The following is a 16,480-nucleotide window of genomic DNA, read 5'->3' as shown; positions in this document are numbered from 1 at the left end:
GTAGGATTTTCAAATAAGCCCCCCTTTTTTTGGGGGGGGGCTTCATTTGCAGTATTTTTAGCTAATGTTAATTATTGCCCTACAATACCATGGTAGTCTATTTACATTCTTTAAATCCCAGATGTGTAGGTACCTTCATTATTTATGAAGTTACCTGTGTCTTACCAGCTCTGTGATTCCATCAAGCATCTTGGCATAAGACTTTCTCATTGCTTATTACTGCTAATCTGCTTAATGTATTTAAGTGGCCTTGAACATAACCACTTCTGCAGCACAGCCAGGCCTAAAACAGAACTCCAGAATCAACCATGCTGAAATGTCTGAGCTTGAAATTCAACTCCTAGTGTTGTGGCCTCAGGCCTGATCTTCTGTTTTGCAGACAATTTGACTCAGGAAAAAAAACGAACATAGCTGTTTACACAGAGTCTCTCTTTTTCATCCTGTCCTATGTGATCTGACCCTATTTGTACATCTGAAGTAGTAATTCAGGATGTGTTTCAGCCTTTGTTGCTGATTAATTATCAATTCCTTTCTAATGAATTTTCCCTTCCTCCTTTCATCCTATGAATGCAGAGTCAAAGTACTCCGGTCAGTTATATAGCTACTATAGCTGCACATTTAGTTCATGTTATTGCCAGCTGAACATGCGATGCACCCATGATGATGCACCAGGTTTATAAGTGAGCACAGGTAGACTGAGACATGTTCGTGTTTTCCTTGACTTGCCTGTCGGTGTGGGACAGGTGCCTTAAATTGTACTTTGAGCTTAAAATAAAATTTTGAGGAAAAAAATTAAAATGACCTTAGTTCTTTAGAAATGCATAAAATTATCCATTCCTTAATTATGCACATGTACATGCTCTCTTCCACATAGAAGACTTGATCAGGCTTCCACATCATTTAATGTAGTTATATTAAACCACAACTAATGCAGAGTATTTCTGAATTTATTTTGCCATGTGTGGTACACAGGAAAAATTAGTGGTAGGTTACCTCTGAATTTCTATTTCAAGTATACTTGAAAGAAACTGATCACAAAAAAAAAAAAAAAAAAAAAAAGCATATGTGGCATTAATTTACCATGCTTTGAATAAATTGTATATCCCCTGTAACTGTTCTTCTGGACAGGAGCCCCATGGAAGTCTAGCAGTGTAGAAATCCACTCAGTCGCAGGGACACTGTTGACCAACACATTCTGTTCCCGTTCCAGTCAAAGGATTATAGACAAAGCCTCCTTCACACAGCCAAGAATTTCAGATTTCTGAGGCATTGAAAATCTCATGCCTCAGTTTAGCTTTTGAAGGATTTCATTTCACTCTTTTTTTTTTTTTTAATTTTTTTTGTAAAAGTCCTTGGTTGTGTTCTTAGGTGACTGTGCACTCTCATGCTGCTGCTCCATCCTCAGCACAAACATCCACAATCACTCTAGGCTCTTCTTGCTTCAACTTCTGCACCAGCAACCTGGCAAGGGAAGTGTCTTGACTTCTAGACTCCAGATTCTTGCTCTCTCTGATGCAAGAGGACAAATCTTCTCTCCCTTGTACTGTATGCTTGAGTTTAGCTTTTTCTCATGTCCTCATTTCACATATACTGTGCATTGTCAACACCAGAAGCAGATGTGTGTTTGCCCCATCTTCTGTTGCTATATCTGATGGCTGTCTCGATATATCCTGGAGCTACAGATGGCTGATATCTTCCAAGCCATGACCTTGGTCATCACTAGTGTAACTCCACTTACATAGACATTGCATACTGTGTTCTGTATTTTATAAAACGCGCACAAAAAATCATCTTTGCATGTCCTTAATATCATATGTTGCCTCAATCTTTTTCTTTTTAATTTAAAGGTTAACAATCCTATGGATTGACCTACCTAGAGGTGCCTTTGGAAATAACTGATGGATCCATTGTGGAAATCCATTGCTACATCCCCTGAAGAGATGAAAAGTTCCATTCAGTTCAGAAAGATTTCCAGAATATTTTCTCCCTTTTTACACTTCAGCCTGTCTGTCACTCTGAGAACATTTAAAAATGTTAATTTGATTTATACAGGACTACCATGTGCAGTTACCTCTTCAAGATAAGCTAATGTTGTGTTGAGAGTTGCATCTCATTTGCAGTAAAGGCATTCAATTCTGAACAAGAGCACAGAGGGCAGAGCAGGGAGAACCCTGCACACTTAGCTTTCTAAAAATACTGTAGCGACTGTTGGGGGGGGTATTTTCTTTTATGTTTTTTTTCCCCCTTTTTTGGAAAGATGAAAGCTATTAGTTCAGCGAAGAGCATAATCTCCTGGCTTTATGCTGCCATGGCCTCCCTATAACCTGGTCTTCATATCACAGGAGTAGTCAGTCTTGTTCGGAGCAAGAGGACTGGAATGAAGTTGATTCCAACTTCATAATAGCACTGTAATGCAGTTATATAGCTGCCATGGTCTTCATTAGCCATCAAACACCAGAGAGTCACTGTAGTGCATACCAATGCTTTTCTGAAGACTTGTCCAGCGCAAGCAGATCACTGACAGATTGCCCACACTATCAGGCTCTCTTGAAGAGGCAATATATTAGCATTTATTTCCTCTCCGTACCACTCAGCTATCCGTCTCGTGTCATGTTTACTGATGAGCCCACAATGCCGTCAACACGATCAACTTAGACAGAACTCGAAGTAAGCTGATTTTTGTACGTGCTGTCACTGTTTAAATCCTGGAAAGTTGTCATTTCGTGTGCACTGATGAGGGTGAGCATGTGTTTCGCATCTTTTCTGTTTTTATGATAATGGGGAGACATACTATCTTTTCTTAGACACGTCTGGAAGAAAACAGAAAAGAAGGATTAAAATTGAGAGATGTTTTGAAAGGCAATTTTTAAAAGTTATAGAGTTTTGATTTTCTCTTTGCTAAATATAGTATATTATAACACCATTTCCTTTACTGGGTGCTCCCAGCGAAAAATGAATAGAAAGGCTGCAGTTTCTTGCTCAATTGCAGGAGCTTCACAGGATAAAAAATAGTCATAAAAGGAAACGTATATTTAAGTTTTCATATAAACAGGCCCCGCATCAGCATTTGCAAGTCTGCTTCCACCTGCCTTCAATATAGGCCAGTGTCTGAAATATTGTCATCAGGTTGTCAAAGTAAAGCCCTAGTCCTGCCACTAGTCTTACACTTAATGTCGCTGTTGAGTTCAGTGGGGATTAGGCACAGAGAGGACAAGGAGACTTGTAAGAACTTAACAGACATGTTAAATAAAAAAAGTTCCTTTGTGAGATCAGGGCAATATTAAATTTTGCTGAAAGCTAAGCTCATATCCAAGAGTAAGGTACGTATAATTCCATTAAAATGGTTATCTATAGAATATGATTTAGCTTTTTTTAACTGCACAGCTAAAACTGGACCTCTTTTATATGTATGAGAAGGAAAGGTTTCTTTTGAGATCTGGAATTCTTTCAGGACACTGAGCAGAACAGGGTATCTGTCTTTCTTTGACTGATATCCTTGCTTTTATACTTTCATCCTGACAAATTCCTACAAGATTTATCTTGTCAAACTTTAGTCTGAACAGCACAAATTACTGGCAGGATTGTCAGTCTAAAAAAGAGACAGGCATAAATTTAATTGCTCCCTGAAGATAAATGAAAAGCTACATTTAGCTGCAGCTAATTAGATAATCTCCAATCAACAGTTATGATTCATGTTCTGCTGATCAAAACAATAAATCCAATATAATGTAGGCAGCAAAAGAGAAAAATGACCACCCACGACTTTGAGGTTGTTTTGGTTTTGTTTTTAATAAAGCCTACCTGTAACTCTGTCTCACAGCAATCCCAAAGGAACAAGGAGGAAGGAGAAAAACAGTTGTTTAGAAATACAGCTGGTATTGCACTGTATTGAAATCTGAGGCACGTGTTACCTTGAAGGCATGATCTACAGGCCTCCGGATTTTCCTGCATGCCTGGGTAGCTTCACTGATACCATGTACAAAGCACAGTTCCCCTTCTGCCACCAAAGCTTCTCAGATACCTCCTTTCTCCATCTTTCCCAACACTATCAGGATTGACTATATAGCTAAACATCCTGTAAGAAGGGACTGGTATTGATATTGCATTCCTGTAATGTTTTTGTGCCTTTTTTTTTTCTGTTCACTGTACTTGCAAAGCTAACTCAAAGAAATGGGTAACAGGCCTTGCCAAACTCTTTTCTTGCCTTTGCTTATAGTGTTACTTTTCAACTGCAGATTAATTCTTGCAGCTAATTAATTCTAAAGAATCTTAACATATTTCTTTAACAACACCAAATGTCACAAAAGGAGGAAAAAAAAAAAAAAAAAAAAAAAAAAGCCCATCTGAAGTTGTCACCATTTTACAAGTAAGTAAAGAGATGCAAAAAACAGGTGTACTTGAATTTGTCCATTGTACTGTCACACAAAGCAATGTCATAAATGAGGCAGGGATCCCAGAAGCCAGCGCCTCTATTATGGACAAATTCTGCCCGGGAACCAAACCTGAAGAGCTATTGCTATGCTCTCAAACTGAATTTGCACTTGGAGTAAATGGAAGCAGAAATGAGCAGCGAGGAGCAAGAAAATAACTGTCTGTTCTCAGTTACAGCGGGTATAATGAAATGTTTTATCTCTTTGGGGCTCCATCCTGCATTCATTGTGCACCTGAGTTTCCTTCTGCCTTTGAAAAATACTGTGTGGGAATTTAAAGGGTTTAATCATAAATTAAGTATGAAAGCCAACTTCTGACTGGTTTTGTTAAGCTGGTGCTAGCAGGGAAAATTAGGGGTTTTTGTTGTTGGTTTGTTTGTTTATGAGAAAGGGAATTACTTACACAAGTAAAAAAGATGAGCAGTAAGTAAAAAATCCCAAGGCAAGTCAGCATGAAAAGCTCTGCTTTGTAATTTTTAATTTTTTCACCTTCTAGTACTCCAGGGCAACCTAAAACACAGAGAAAGGTGTTACACTGGTGTTCAGGTGTTTATAAAATATTTTAATTTTAATTTAATCCAGTGCAGAGCATGGAAGAGCTGAGAGTCTCTACTCTACCTGATACTTTCAATGTGACTGTGCCACTTAGATTGCGTTCTCCGCTTTGCTCCTGCAAAGTGCACTTGTATGTCCCACTGTTGTAGCTGGTAGCGTTTTTGATCCTCAGTGCAAAGAGGGTGTCATTAGAGAGCTCTAGGGATCCGCCAAGTTCTTGTGGATAATAAGAGTCCACATCCAGGGCTTTCCATGCTTTTCCTTCCCCATGTCCAGCCATCTGGAAAACACAAATGTATTTCTTGTCTTGAGCAAGGATGTCCTCCTGAGTTTTAGGGGAAAGAGTTTTAAACCCAGATCGAGACCGGAAAGAGGAGTGGGAGAAAAAAAGAGTTTAAAAGCTTCTAATGCTTTCATGCCTGCAATCAGAATATATTTGCTTTTTTTGTTTAAATACATGTTATATTTAATAGTACATGCACGTATGCACAGAATTACTATTCTAGGCCTCTTAATCTACCTCATCTGGACATAGGATACAATATGGTATCTGGTAAAAATACAATATGAAGTGGTAGGAACTTGCTCTCAAAGCCTCTAAATGGAGGCCCCCAGAGAGTTCAAATGGACATAGACGGTACCCAGGGCGGGAGCTGAGGGAGAAGAGCCAGCCTCTCTCCCCACTCAGTGGCAGCTCCAGGGGACCAGCCCTCCCCAGCGAGGGCGGCAGTGAGCGATGAGGTTCCCCCATGGCCCTGGCGTGCCCTGCCCGCAGGATTTCTGTGATGCCATGGGAGGGATCAAACCTGCCCGCTCCTGCACGCACACACCAAAGCGCATCGGTTCTGGCCTCAAAGGTAGATGTCCTTCCAGTGACCTCGTAGCCCAGAGGTCCTTGCAGGAACACGGCCCAGGAATTTGCACTTCACTGTGAAATTGGCCCCTGAAACCACAGCACATCTCTTGAGGAACGGGTATTTTTCTGCCTCCCTTCGACTCTTTATTGGAACAAAAGAAGAACAGAAATTGCTCTGATTTCTTCAGATTCAGTTGCATGAAGGTCACAAGCAGGTTTTGGTGCACTTTGGGAGCATTTGTACGTTGAATTTCTTAATTGTAACCAGAACAGCTACATTCCTTGGCGTTGCTGAGCGGCTGCTGGAGGAATGGAGTGTGTTCCCAGAACGGTTTGTGCTGTGGGGCAGTAGGATGCGCTGCAAATGACAATTGGCTAGGAATCACAAAGAAGAGCCGTATCACTAACTTGATCTGAAAGATGGTAGAAGGGTTTAAATTAGCCCCCGTCCATTCGTATTCATCGGTGTCGCTCCCTGTGATTGAAGGCAGCATGCCCTCTGTGAAGGTTTCCTGAGTAATGAATTCAGTCTTTCTGCGGACCGGTAGAGCCAGAGCTGGCTCATACAGTCCAAGGCTCAGGTTTTCAGCCAAACCTATAACTAATGCAAGCCAGGGCTTTTATTTTTTTTTTTTTTCTTTTAAATAGACACATTTTTGGGTTTCATGTTGGTGCTTATTTTGTATCGGTATAGCTAGTCCATCAGGGTATAACAGTTACACTGTAAACTATTAAAATTGATATAATTCTCTCACATTAAGACTAAGAGGATCTGGTTTCCCTTTCACGTGTTTGCATGAGGAAAGCGTGCTTAGGAATCCAGAAAGAAATACAGGCCTGATGCTCCTTCACACTTTGTTACTTTCACAGTCCCAAAGTAGTGTAAAATAAGCTGCAAGCTGGGGAACCTTTCAGGAATGAGGGAACTGGACTGAGGCACAAGATTTTCATCATTGTAAAGATCCTTTCTCTGAAAGCCTTTTTTTTAGTGCATCGGCCGAAACATGGAGCAGTAGTTCCTTGGGGCTTTCCACACTTTACCCAGCAACAGGGAAGAAAGTACCTACTTTCTCTTAATTCCCCTTCACCCCAGCTTCTCTTTCCTATCACACTCAATGCAAAGATGAGCAATATCTATAGTGGTTTTCAGGCTGTAGGGACTTCACTTTACTACAGAGATCAGACATTTTAAGGTCCTGTTTGTTATCAGAGAGGTAGTCAGAGAAATTCTAATATATAAGCTAGGTTCAGATCTGGTTACAGATGGGTCAACAGCAGTTAAGTGAATTGAGTTGACCTCCATCAGATCTAATTTTTGAAACTCTCCCTTTCTTTGCCACCCTCTTCCTCACAAAACTGCCCACGGGGCAAGAAAGAGAACCAGCCTAGCGGCTCTCCACTTTGCCCTAAAATGTAGATAATGGACCCGATCTACCCCAGGAAAATTAGGCTTTTAAAAATTCCACTGGAAGAACAAATAATTGCTTTCTTGGGTACTGGTAGACCATGTTATTATCTTGTGACAGAGACCTGGGAATCCAAAAAACACTTTGATTTTTGCTTATGCAATTGCAAGCTCTGCTCTCAGTATAAGGGAGAAATAAGTTAGGTCCATGTAACCTACGCCTAGCCTTTTTTTGCTTAATGGTTTAGCTCCCCTATTTTAAGAGGATGCTGAGAGACAGGATAGCTTATTGCCTCCAGTGTTTTTTTGAGGTGCTCATTTTAAGTATAATTACAGGCCGGCCAAGTACTGTGAGAGCACCGCTGGAGGCGAGGGGGTCAGAAGGGCTCACCCTTTGTGTAGGCCATAGTGTTGTCCATTAGGCTGTGTGAACCACACGTGTTTCCCCCAAACAGAAGAAAAAGTTAAGTTTGTGGCCTAACCTGGCTCCTTCACCTAGGGAGAAATCAGTAGTGGTCTGCGTTGGGGTCGTAAACCTTTGCACCGGAGGAGGAGGAGGAACAGTTCATGGCTTTGATTGTGGGTTTACATGCCTCTGATTTCCATTAAATCTCTTTTATGAGGAGCAAAGGCAGTCCTCTGTGTTGCTTATGCGCCCAGCAGCGTCTTTTCATTTTTTAGGCTGCAGAGACATCTGGTGGCATTTTTCCAGCCTCTACAACCATCCTTGCTCAGAGGTCACAGCAACCTTTTCCCTTCTCCTGACGCTCTGAACCAGACCTTCTTCCAGTGAAATCTTATCTCTTACTATCTTAGCATAAACCATCAAACCTTCCCTTTCTAAATTATGGAAGTAGCAAGAAAACAATTTGCACAGTGTATCCCCATCTCCCAGTCGTTTAAAAGGAAGTCCATGAAATGTTCAGTCGGGTCATCATTCTGCCTCTTAAATACGCTATTCAAGCTAACTTCTTTTTCCCCCAAACCTAATTAAAATTACCAAAATGGCACTTTGTTTGCCACCTCCTGTGAATTACTTGGCAGGCTCTCACTAGACGGATCATTTCGCAGCTCAAGTTCCTATGATAATCCAGTGCTAATTCATGCCAAGTCTCCTCTAGGTGATAGTGCAGCACAAGGTAAATGCTAGGGGTTTTACCTAATTAATTCCACACCAGCTTAGAGGGTATCGATTTGGAGCGCTGTCGGTGGCAGCAATCCACTTGTGTAGGGACCATCCTCTCCTTTAATCAGCGACAAAATGTTTTCTGCCTCGATTTGTTTGTGTTTTATTTTCCTTGTGTGTTAGCATCGGCTGGAGCCGCTGCACACTGCCTCCTCCTGCTAACCGCCAGGACTGAGGAAAGGGAGCTGGTCTTTTCCTGCTCCCGTATTTTCTGTTAATGACTCTACTAAAATTCAGCAGAAAAATCGTGAATCATGCGGAGACCAATGGAAATATATGCTGTTGAATCTATTTGCATAAAAAAGGACTCATTATCATGGTGGCCGCTAGGGATTACTGAAGCAAGGTTTTTGTTGGGAAACAGGGAGCTGCAAGCAGGCAGCAGCATTCTGCCTGCCTGCATAAAACTATCTATTCAGAAATTAAACAACAAATGAAATATGAGTTTATTTTTATTGTCGCACATACATTGGCCAGTGGCAGTGTTCTTGACAGGCTTTTTCAGAAATCAGCCTGAAGGCTAGATCTGTTGTTTTCCATCACCTTCATGGCAGTGAGGGGCAATGCTGTCCTCAGGGGTGGATAATGAGGCCAATGCTGTCTAACACCTTCATTAATGACCTGGGCGATGGGGCAGAATCCGCAGCAAGTTGGCAGATGATGCAAAACTGGCAGGAGTGGCTGACACACCAGAGGGCTGTGCTGCCACTCACAGGGACCCCGACAGGCTGGAGAAAGGGGCAGAGAGCAACCTGGGGCAGAGAGCAACCTCAGGAAGTCCAGCACACGGGGAAGGTCCAAGCCCTGCCCCGGGGAGGAACAGCCTCCTGCACCAGGACAGGCTGAGGCCGACCAGCTGGAGAGCAGCTTGGCAGAGAAGGCCCTGGGGGTCCTGGTGGACAGCAAGTTGGCCAGGAGGCAGCAACGCGCCCTTGCAGAAAGAAACCTCTGGGGCTGCATTAAGGCAGAGCGCTGCCAGCAGGTGGAGGGAGGTGATCCTTCCGCTCTGCTCAGCCCTGGTGAGACACGCTGGGAGTGCTGGGGCCTTCCTGATGGGTGAGGAAGATGGGGCCAGACTCTTCTCAGTGGTGCCCAGTGAAAGGACAAGAGGTAATGGGCATAAACTCAGATGCGAAAAATGTGGTTTAAACATAAGAAAGATATTTTTTCACTGTGAGAGTGGTCAAACACTGGAGCAGGTTTCCCAGGAAGGCTGTGGAGCCTCCATCCTTGGAGATGTTCAGAACCTGACAGGACACAGCCCTGAGCAACCTGCTGTGAGCAGGAGGTTGGACTAGATCCTCAGAGGTCCCTTCCAACCTCAGCTGTGCTGTGGTTCTGCTACTGTAAGGGTGACTCAGTGTCAGGGCTGGGCCAAAGAAACTTTCTTTCCAGAAAACATCCTGTTTCTCCTTCCCTCTGTCTCTCTCCCTCCCTCCCTCTCTGTCTCTTAATTTTTACAAGTACAAATCATTCAATGAACCACTAGAAATTTAAGAGACTTGGTTATAGAAATGCTTGAATCAATCCATCTCCAAGTTAAGAGCTTCAGAAAGGTTGGCCATAAAACCTGTTGGCCATAAAGCCTGGCCATAGGCTCTGCCTCCACTAGTCTTTGTTTAAGCTCCTTGACATAATTTTTATGACCTATATCACAGGTTAAGCCCATCATACTTGGACTAAGGGCTGTTACAAGTCTTGGTGCTTCAGAGATATCAGTAAGAAAATGTAGGTGCAGAAATGCAGCAATGAGGGGGAAATTTCTAATTACTTACCATGGCAGATTCAAAGTAATCCCCCAGTTTCTGATGAGCTTAACTGCAATTTATTGCAGTTCAGCCAGCAGTAAAATCAGAGGCATTTAATTCTCTCTTTTTTTAGAGAACAAATCATAATATAGATTGTACTCTGGTCCATAGTACAAACTCACAGTAATCTATAGGTAATGTGGCTGGCCAAGTCATTTATAGTGAATAGTTTACTGGATAAATGTAACCCTTTCCTTCTTTCCTCTTTCTTTCTTTGTACCAATATTTCCTCCAATGTGATCTGCAGCATTATACTGATCCACAAGACAGTAGAAAATAGTGGTAAGAAATACATAATTTGCTCAGTGTGTTCAGTTAAAAGCTGAATGACCAGGCGGCTCATAAAAAATGCCAAAGACTGACACGAGCCCATCTGAGCAAAAGCGTGGAAACACTCGGTCTACAGAGGGTGCAGTTCTCTCACCTGTATTCACCAGTCAATTGACTGATTCCTGTGAGTTTATCTTGGCTGAGAGCTTATTGATAAGAGTAGTGGTGACAATACTGTGGATATTAAAATACGATAGGCTCAACTGAAAATTGATACTCTTCTGTTCTCTGATTGAACCAACTCTGAGAAATAGGTAGAATAAATATGCCTCCAAAATATAAATGCCCTTCAGCAAACCTTTCTTTTTCAGAGAACTAAAACCAAGGTGAAGTTGTCCTGCCACCACATAAAGGATGTTCACCTGTGCTGTAGTACTTAAGCCCAGCTAATCAATTAAAACTTAATTTTATCATGCACACATGAGATCAAGCAGTTATTAAGTTAATTCATGTTCTCTGCTCTCATTAAATATCTCAATAAATTCTTCTCATAGAATTTTTCTCAGACTAAGGTGGTCCTTCAGCCCCAAGGTAGATCACATTGCCAATATAATCCGCTTTTGCCATAAAAGCAATTCTTTTTATTTTAAGCAAAATGGTTCAGGTCCAAGGTTGCTGTCAATGTAAAAGTGAAACATAGTAACATTAACTTTCTTTTTTCCTTTGGGTAGGATAATTGTAAAAAATGATTTTGTTCAAAAATTTACCAGAAACAAAGGCCAAGTTGAAATTTCTGGCTGCTAAAGAGATCATTGATCTGAAAAATATATACAACCACAAGGGACTTATTTTCCAAAACAAAATATCTAGAATTCTGGCAATACCTGATAGCTAACCTATAATGAATCACAACTGAGTTGAAATCACCCAACAGGCATATTTTGCAGAACAAAAGCACTTTCACATTTGAGTAGTGCTGAAGGCGCGTCCGTATGTTTCCTATATAGTGTCATGTAGACATACCAATGTTAACTTTGAACAGACATAAATTGTGGGCACATGTGAGTGAACACTGTGCTTTACAAAGAAAAAAAAAAAACAACAAAATACTACCCAAACACAGAATAACAGTAAAGAAATTGCATGTTACATATTGCAATATTGCAGGCCCAGATGGAAAAACCCTCTGATTCAATCACACAACCTTTTTCCCTTCCTTCCCTCCTTTCCTACAGCTGAAGGCACATTGTGCTAGCTCATGTCAGGCAAAAGAATTGTTTTGATCATGAATCATTTCCACTGCTCCCTTCCTTTCCAAATCATGAATGTGCTGAGACTACTTGTAGTTGAACACATGTCTGAGTAGCATTTTACTGCATTTCTTTAGGTACATTAGAAGTTAGACTGAAGTAAACCAGGAACTACTTTCTTATGCTAATAGATAATAATTATGAATATTTAGTCAGTGGACTTTCCTTTCAAGGATGATATGATTAATACTAAATCTATAAGGTCTAAAATCTGTAAGTCTACAAGGTTTATTCTTATTTTGTAATATGACTTCTCCCTCTATTTCTGCCACAAGTTTTATGTTTTTCACGGAAGTGCAATAAAGTTGCACTTTTCTCCACTGAAGTATGACCTTCCCTCCTCTTCCTTTAAATTTGGTTTAGATTACTATTTTTCTGACTAACAGTCGAACAAAATAGCTAAATAGCCACTGTGACTTCATTTGTGTGTGCTTAAACTTTATTTGTAAACCACATATAAAGTAATAATGATCAGCTTTTACGAAGCTGTTCTTATTTTCAATGAATTATGCAAACAGAAACTGTTCAGTTCTCCATAGCACTATGAGGAAGATAGATAGATAGATAAAGTTAGATTACCCAGATTCTTGTTTTATGGGACATGGGGATTGGAGTCAGTATTTCTATATGCAATTGCGTATGCCTGGGTGCTTGTGCAAAAGTGACCTACTTTTCAGTTCTCAATTAGCAAAATTCCACATTGCTCATAGCTCTGTGGCATGTAGGGTTGCCAAGAAGGGATCCCAATGGATCAAAAAATGGATCACCCTTAAAAGGTACTACCATTATGGAATAAGACCTGGACCAGGATGAAAAAGGATGTGCTTGCTAGGCATACCTATTAGAATGATTTTTGCTTAGAAATATTTCAGTCTGAGCTGACTGATTTTGGTCCTGATCCTGCAGAGAATTACTTAGACTCTTGACTTTATACATATGAATAATCCTGTTGGCTCCAAGGATACTACTCCTGTGAGAAGTTAAACACATGCATGCCTATTTATAGTATAAGACCTTAGCACTAAGAAGTATTGCTGAATGCAATACTGCCTTATTACATTCCATTGGATTTTGACACTAGAGCACTCAGTTAAACAATTATTTCTCCACACAGAACTGAAAAGGCAGGTATTTTTAAATAGCATCTTTTTTTAAGTAGATCACACACACACACGAAAAGTGTAAAAATGACCCTTAATTGCTCAGAATATGCAGTGGTGCCAGTGGAGAAAAGGAGTTTGTTTGCTGAGTATTTGCCCTCTTCCAAACACAGCGCTGTAACATTGTCACCATAATTTTTTAAAGCAGCAGAAGCAGAGGTTAATTGCTTGCATTTACTGCACTGTTCAAAGTGACCTTACACAAAGATTTAGCCTAACAGCTGCTTGAACTTTACAATCTGAAATTTCATACCATTTGTTGGAATTACTTTTTAATTAGCCCTTTGGGGGTATGTGTGGTGTTTATTGATTAATCTTTCAGTAGCTGTTTTTTAAATAACAGATTAATTCTGTGCTGGGTTGCCTGGTCACACTCTGCCGTTGCCTTACCCTCCATCTGAAGCATTTTGAATGGGGACAGCAGCACACAGGCAAAGGCAGGGAGAGCACAGAGGTGTCCAGAGCAGCTGGATTCAGTAGGCATATTGGTACCCCGGGCCCTGGTCAGAGGCATGGCTACATTGCATGGCAGCGAGCAGCAAAGAGGTCTCCCCGTGGCCTCCTGTTTAGCTTGCGCCACAAGCAGAAGTTTCTTCAGTGTGGAACACAGAGCTCAAATTATTTTTTCCTGCTGAGAGTCCAACTTACTAGCTTTAATGCTGTGCTTTCCTAACGTGGTGGCGACTGGGGCCTGGGCCAGTAGCGTGGGAAAGCAGAAGGCAAAACAGAATAGGTTGACACCAACCCCTGCTTCAATACCAGTATTCAAGCAAATGCCCCCTCTCAGTGGTGTCTCACAAGCACTCAGCCCGGCTTCTCAGAAAAAAGGAGGAGACTACAGATGCCGCAGCTACACAGAGGCTGCTTGCCACATGTTCAAAACAGCTCTGGCTGAGCTGGATGCCTTCAGGTTGCAGGCGTCACCCAGGCACCTTCAGGTTGCAGACAGCTGCTCATTGTCGTAGCGGCGCTGAAACGTAGCCACACGTGTCGGCCGCAGTACCCCTGTGTAATAGTGTTGCTTGTTGGTTTCCCGGAGGGAAAAAAAATTAAACTACATCTGACTGAACTGCTGAGGAAACCAAGGCTGCAGTTTCACCTTCGGGCGGAGACAAATTAACAGTTTGTGTCCACCACCAAAAAGAGGTCTCTCTCCTCCCTTCACTGCTCCCCCTTTTTGCCTCTGCATGGGCAGGCTCCCATTACATGGAAGTGATTCATCTCTGTAACCCACAGCATTTTTATTCCTAGATTGATTTTTCTGCTGTTGTAGAAAGTTGACTTAGTATTGACAGTTGACAGTCTGCTTCTGTTTCTGTGAGCAATTCCAGCTTTAAAGGGCTGAATAGTATTTTCTGTTCATTAGTGGATTGATCTTTGTAGCTGTCCTGCAAGTAGGTGGTAAGGAGAATTGTCCTGCCTTAGAGATGGGAATTCTGATTCAGGGCAGCCAACATGAGGTAACTCAGAATTTTCTAGCTCCCCATCTACATTCTGCATGTCCTGCTTTTATGCTCAACCCCACTAGCCAACACCTTTTTAAAGAATAGCAAGTATTTTAAATAGTAGAAAGTATTTGTTTAGTTCTTCTATTTCAAAGAAAAAATCTGCACCTATTTGTGGGGGGAGACCAACCAAGGAGCAATATCACTAATGTTGCAAGGTTTAAATATCAGCTTTTGTTCTAAAGGAGAATCCTGGAAAGGCTGGAAATCTTGGAGTGGTGTTTGGCAGGCTGTACACATGACACCTTCTGAATTTTGATCTCTGGAGGCTAACAGTAGTTAAATAGAAAAGCAGGCCAAGAGCAATACAAGAATCATGCTCAGACAGTCTGTCTACAATGACATGGAAAGTGCCTACACTCCCTGATCAGCCCAAACACTTCTATGCTGCCTTATCTCCACCGCACTGATGGGAGGATGCCTCTTCATAAAATAACACATTTAGTAAAAGACAAGCCAGCATCAGGTGGGAAAGCAAAGCAGCTTGCTCAAGTAACTTTAACTTTGTCTTACTTTATACCAAGACACTGTCTGGTAGGTGACTGTGGAGTCCTGATGAACTTTACAGGGCAGCAGCGCTTCTTCAGCACATCTTACGGCAACATCTGGAACAGCCACAGAAGCCCCATGGATCAAGCACCAGGCTGCAAAGCACAGGTACACGTTGGCTTTAAAAGAGATTGCTGAGGCATTCCTTCCTGACTTTCCCACAAAAGAAGTGAAAGACCAAAATGAAAAATGCAAGGCTCCCCACTCACCGTTGCACAGGAGGAAGAGCCGAGCGGAGGATCTCGAAGACATGTCTTCTGCTTCCTTAAATCGCAGAGCAACAGCAGCGTGCCTCTTCACAGGAAGGGCTGTGAGAGCAGAGTGAAAGAGCTACTGCTTCTACCGTGGTATTTCTGGAGGCAGACTGGGGAATCCCCCAGCCGACTTATTCTGAAGTTCATCACGTCACAGGGAAAATCCCTACGTGTACAAGCCAGTGCTCCTCCCATTAAATGTTTCCCATTTTCCAAGTGTCTGCACTGGTTGTATCCCCTTGCCTTACCCTCCCCCCTCCCCCCCCGTCTATGTTGATCTGAACAGAAGTACGGTTGATCTTGGGGCACTGTGGGCCAGCATGAAGGGCATCAATACAGGTGCTCAAATAGTCTCTCTCATCTGACAAAATGGCAGGGGAAAGGGTTTGTCAGCTTCTTGAAATTCCTCTCAGCTTTTTTCCTGCTGTTTCACAGAGTGTCTGTGAAGAAAAAGCTTGGCCATATTCAGTGGCATTTCTGAAACCACATTTAAACCTTCAGGTGGTAACATCAGGAGGGCACTGCAACTTAGCTCTAAGGGCTAAGCAGGAATTTACAGCATGGCTGCACAGTCTGAACTATACTTAGTGCTGCACGTGTAACTCCCCATATAGGCACTCTTGATCTAGAAGAAGCATCTATTCTCAGTGCATTTTGTCATTTGAAACAAGCAAGGGCAGCTAGAGTGACATAACTATACTAAACTATACGCCAGAAAATTTCCCCGTGCAAACAAATCAAGGTGGCTCCCAGCAGAGGAACCATTTGGACATCCCCTCTAGATGTCTGAAAAAAAAAAACAGCAACAAAAAAAACCCTCCTCTCCTTGTGATCTGTAAGAACTGTTTCCCCCTGGAGAATTTTTGAGGAAGTCTGAGGTTGAACACATAAGCATTTACAAATCATGAAACTCAAAGTTGCTGACATGCTATTTTTGGAAAACAGTTTCGGCTGTTGTCTTTAGACTCAAAGAGAGCCTAAAGGAAATCAAGATGCTCAGAAGTCTTTTAGGAGATTTTTGAGTTTTGATGGATAGAAAGCATAAGGGTCAGCCCTTCTAAAAACCAGTTTCCTTGAAGACACGTCAGGCTGGGCACTCTAAAGCCAAATCACCTTTAAAAGGCTTTGAGAGGAGAAGTTAGTTTGACAGATCCTCAGCACATAGAAGTCCATCTCAGCCCAGTAAGCTTAG

General features: G+C 41.9%; 1 protein-coding gene across 1 annotated transcript; it reads right to left on the bottom strand.

Annotated features, from left to right (window-relative positions):
* Positions 1 to 820: 820 nt before the first annotated feature.
* Positions 821 to 15,364, bottom strand: CD83 (CD83 molecule). The gene is made up of 5 exons (XM_062568044.1): positions 15,244 to 15,364; positions 14,999 to 15,129; positions 5,049 to 5,265; positions 4,834 to 4,940; positions 821 to 2,810 (listed from the first exon to the last, which is right to left on the bottom strand). Exons 1-5 carry the CDS (start codon positions 15,284 to 15,286, stop codon positions 2,652 to 2,654), a joined length of 657 nt encoding a protein of 218 aa, XP_062424028.1. The 5' UTR covers positions 15,287 to 15,364; the 3' UTR covers positions 821 to 2,651.
* Positions 15,365 to 16,480: the final 1,116 nt, after the last annotated feature.

The sequence above is a fragment of the Rhea pennata genome, chromosome 2 (assembly GCF_028389875.1).
Source record: "Rhea pennata isolate bPtePen1 chromosome 2, bPtePen1.pri, whole genome shotgun sequence".
Classification (NCBI taxonomy): Eukaryota; Metazoa; Chordata; class Aves; order Rheiformes; family Rheidae; genus Rhea; species Rhea pennata.
Note: the sequence above shows the minus strand (reverse complement) of the source record. Positions and strands in the feature narration are given on the sequence as shown.

What these genes read in the sequence shown, in the direction of transcription:
- CD83 (XM_062568044.1), bottom strand. Translation starts at nt 15,286, where the DNA reads ATGTCTTCGAGATCCTCCGCTCGGCTCTTCCTCCTGTGCAACG. An exon ending in AGACAGTGTCTTGGTATAAA is followed by an intron (nt 5,266 to 14,998) that starts GTAAGACAAAGT and finishes TGTGTTTTCCAG; the next exon opens with ATGGCTGGACATGGGGAAGG. An exon ending in AGTCACATTGAAAGTATCAG is followed by an intron (nt 4,941 to 5,048) that starts GTAGAGTAGAGA and finishes TCTGTGTTTTAG; the next exon opens with GTTGCCCTGGAGTACTAGAA.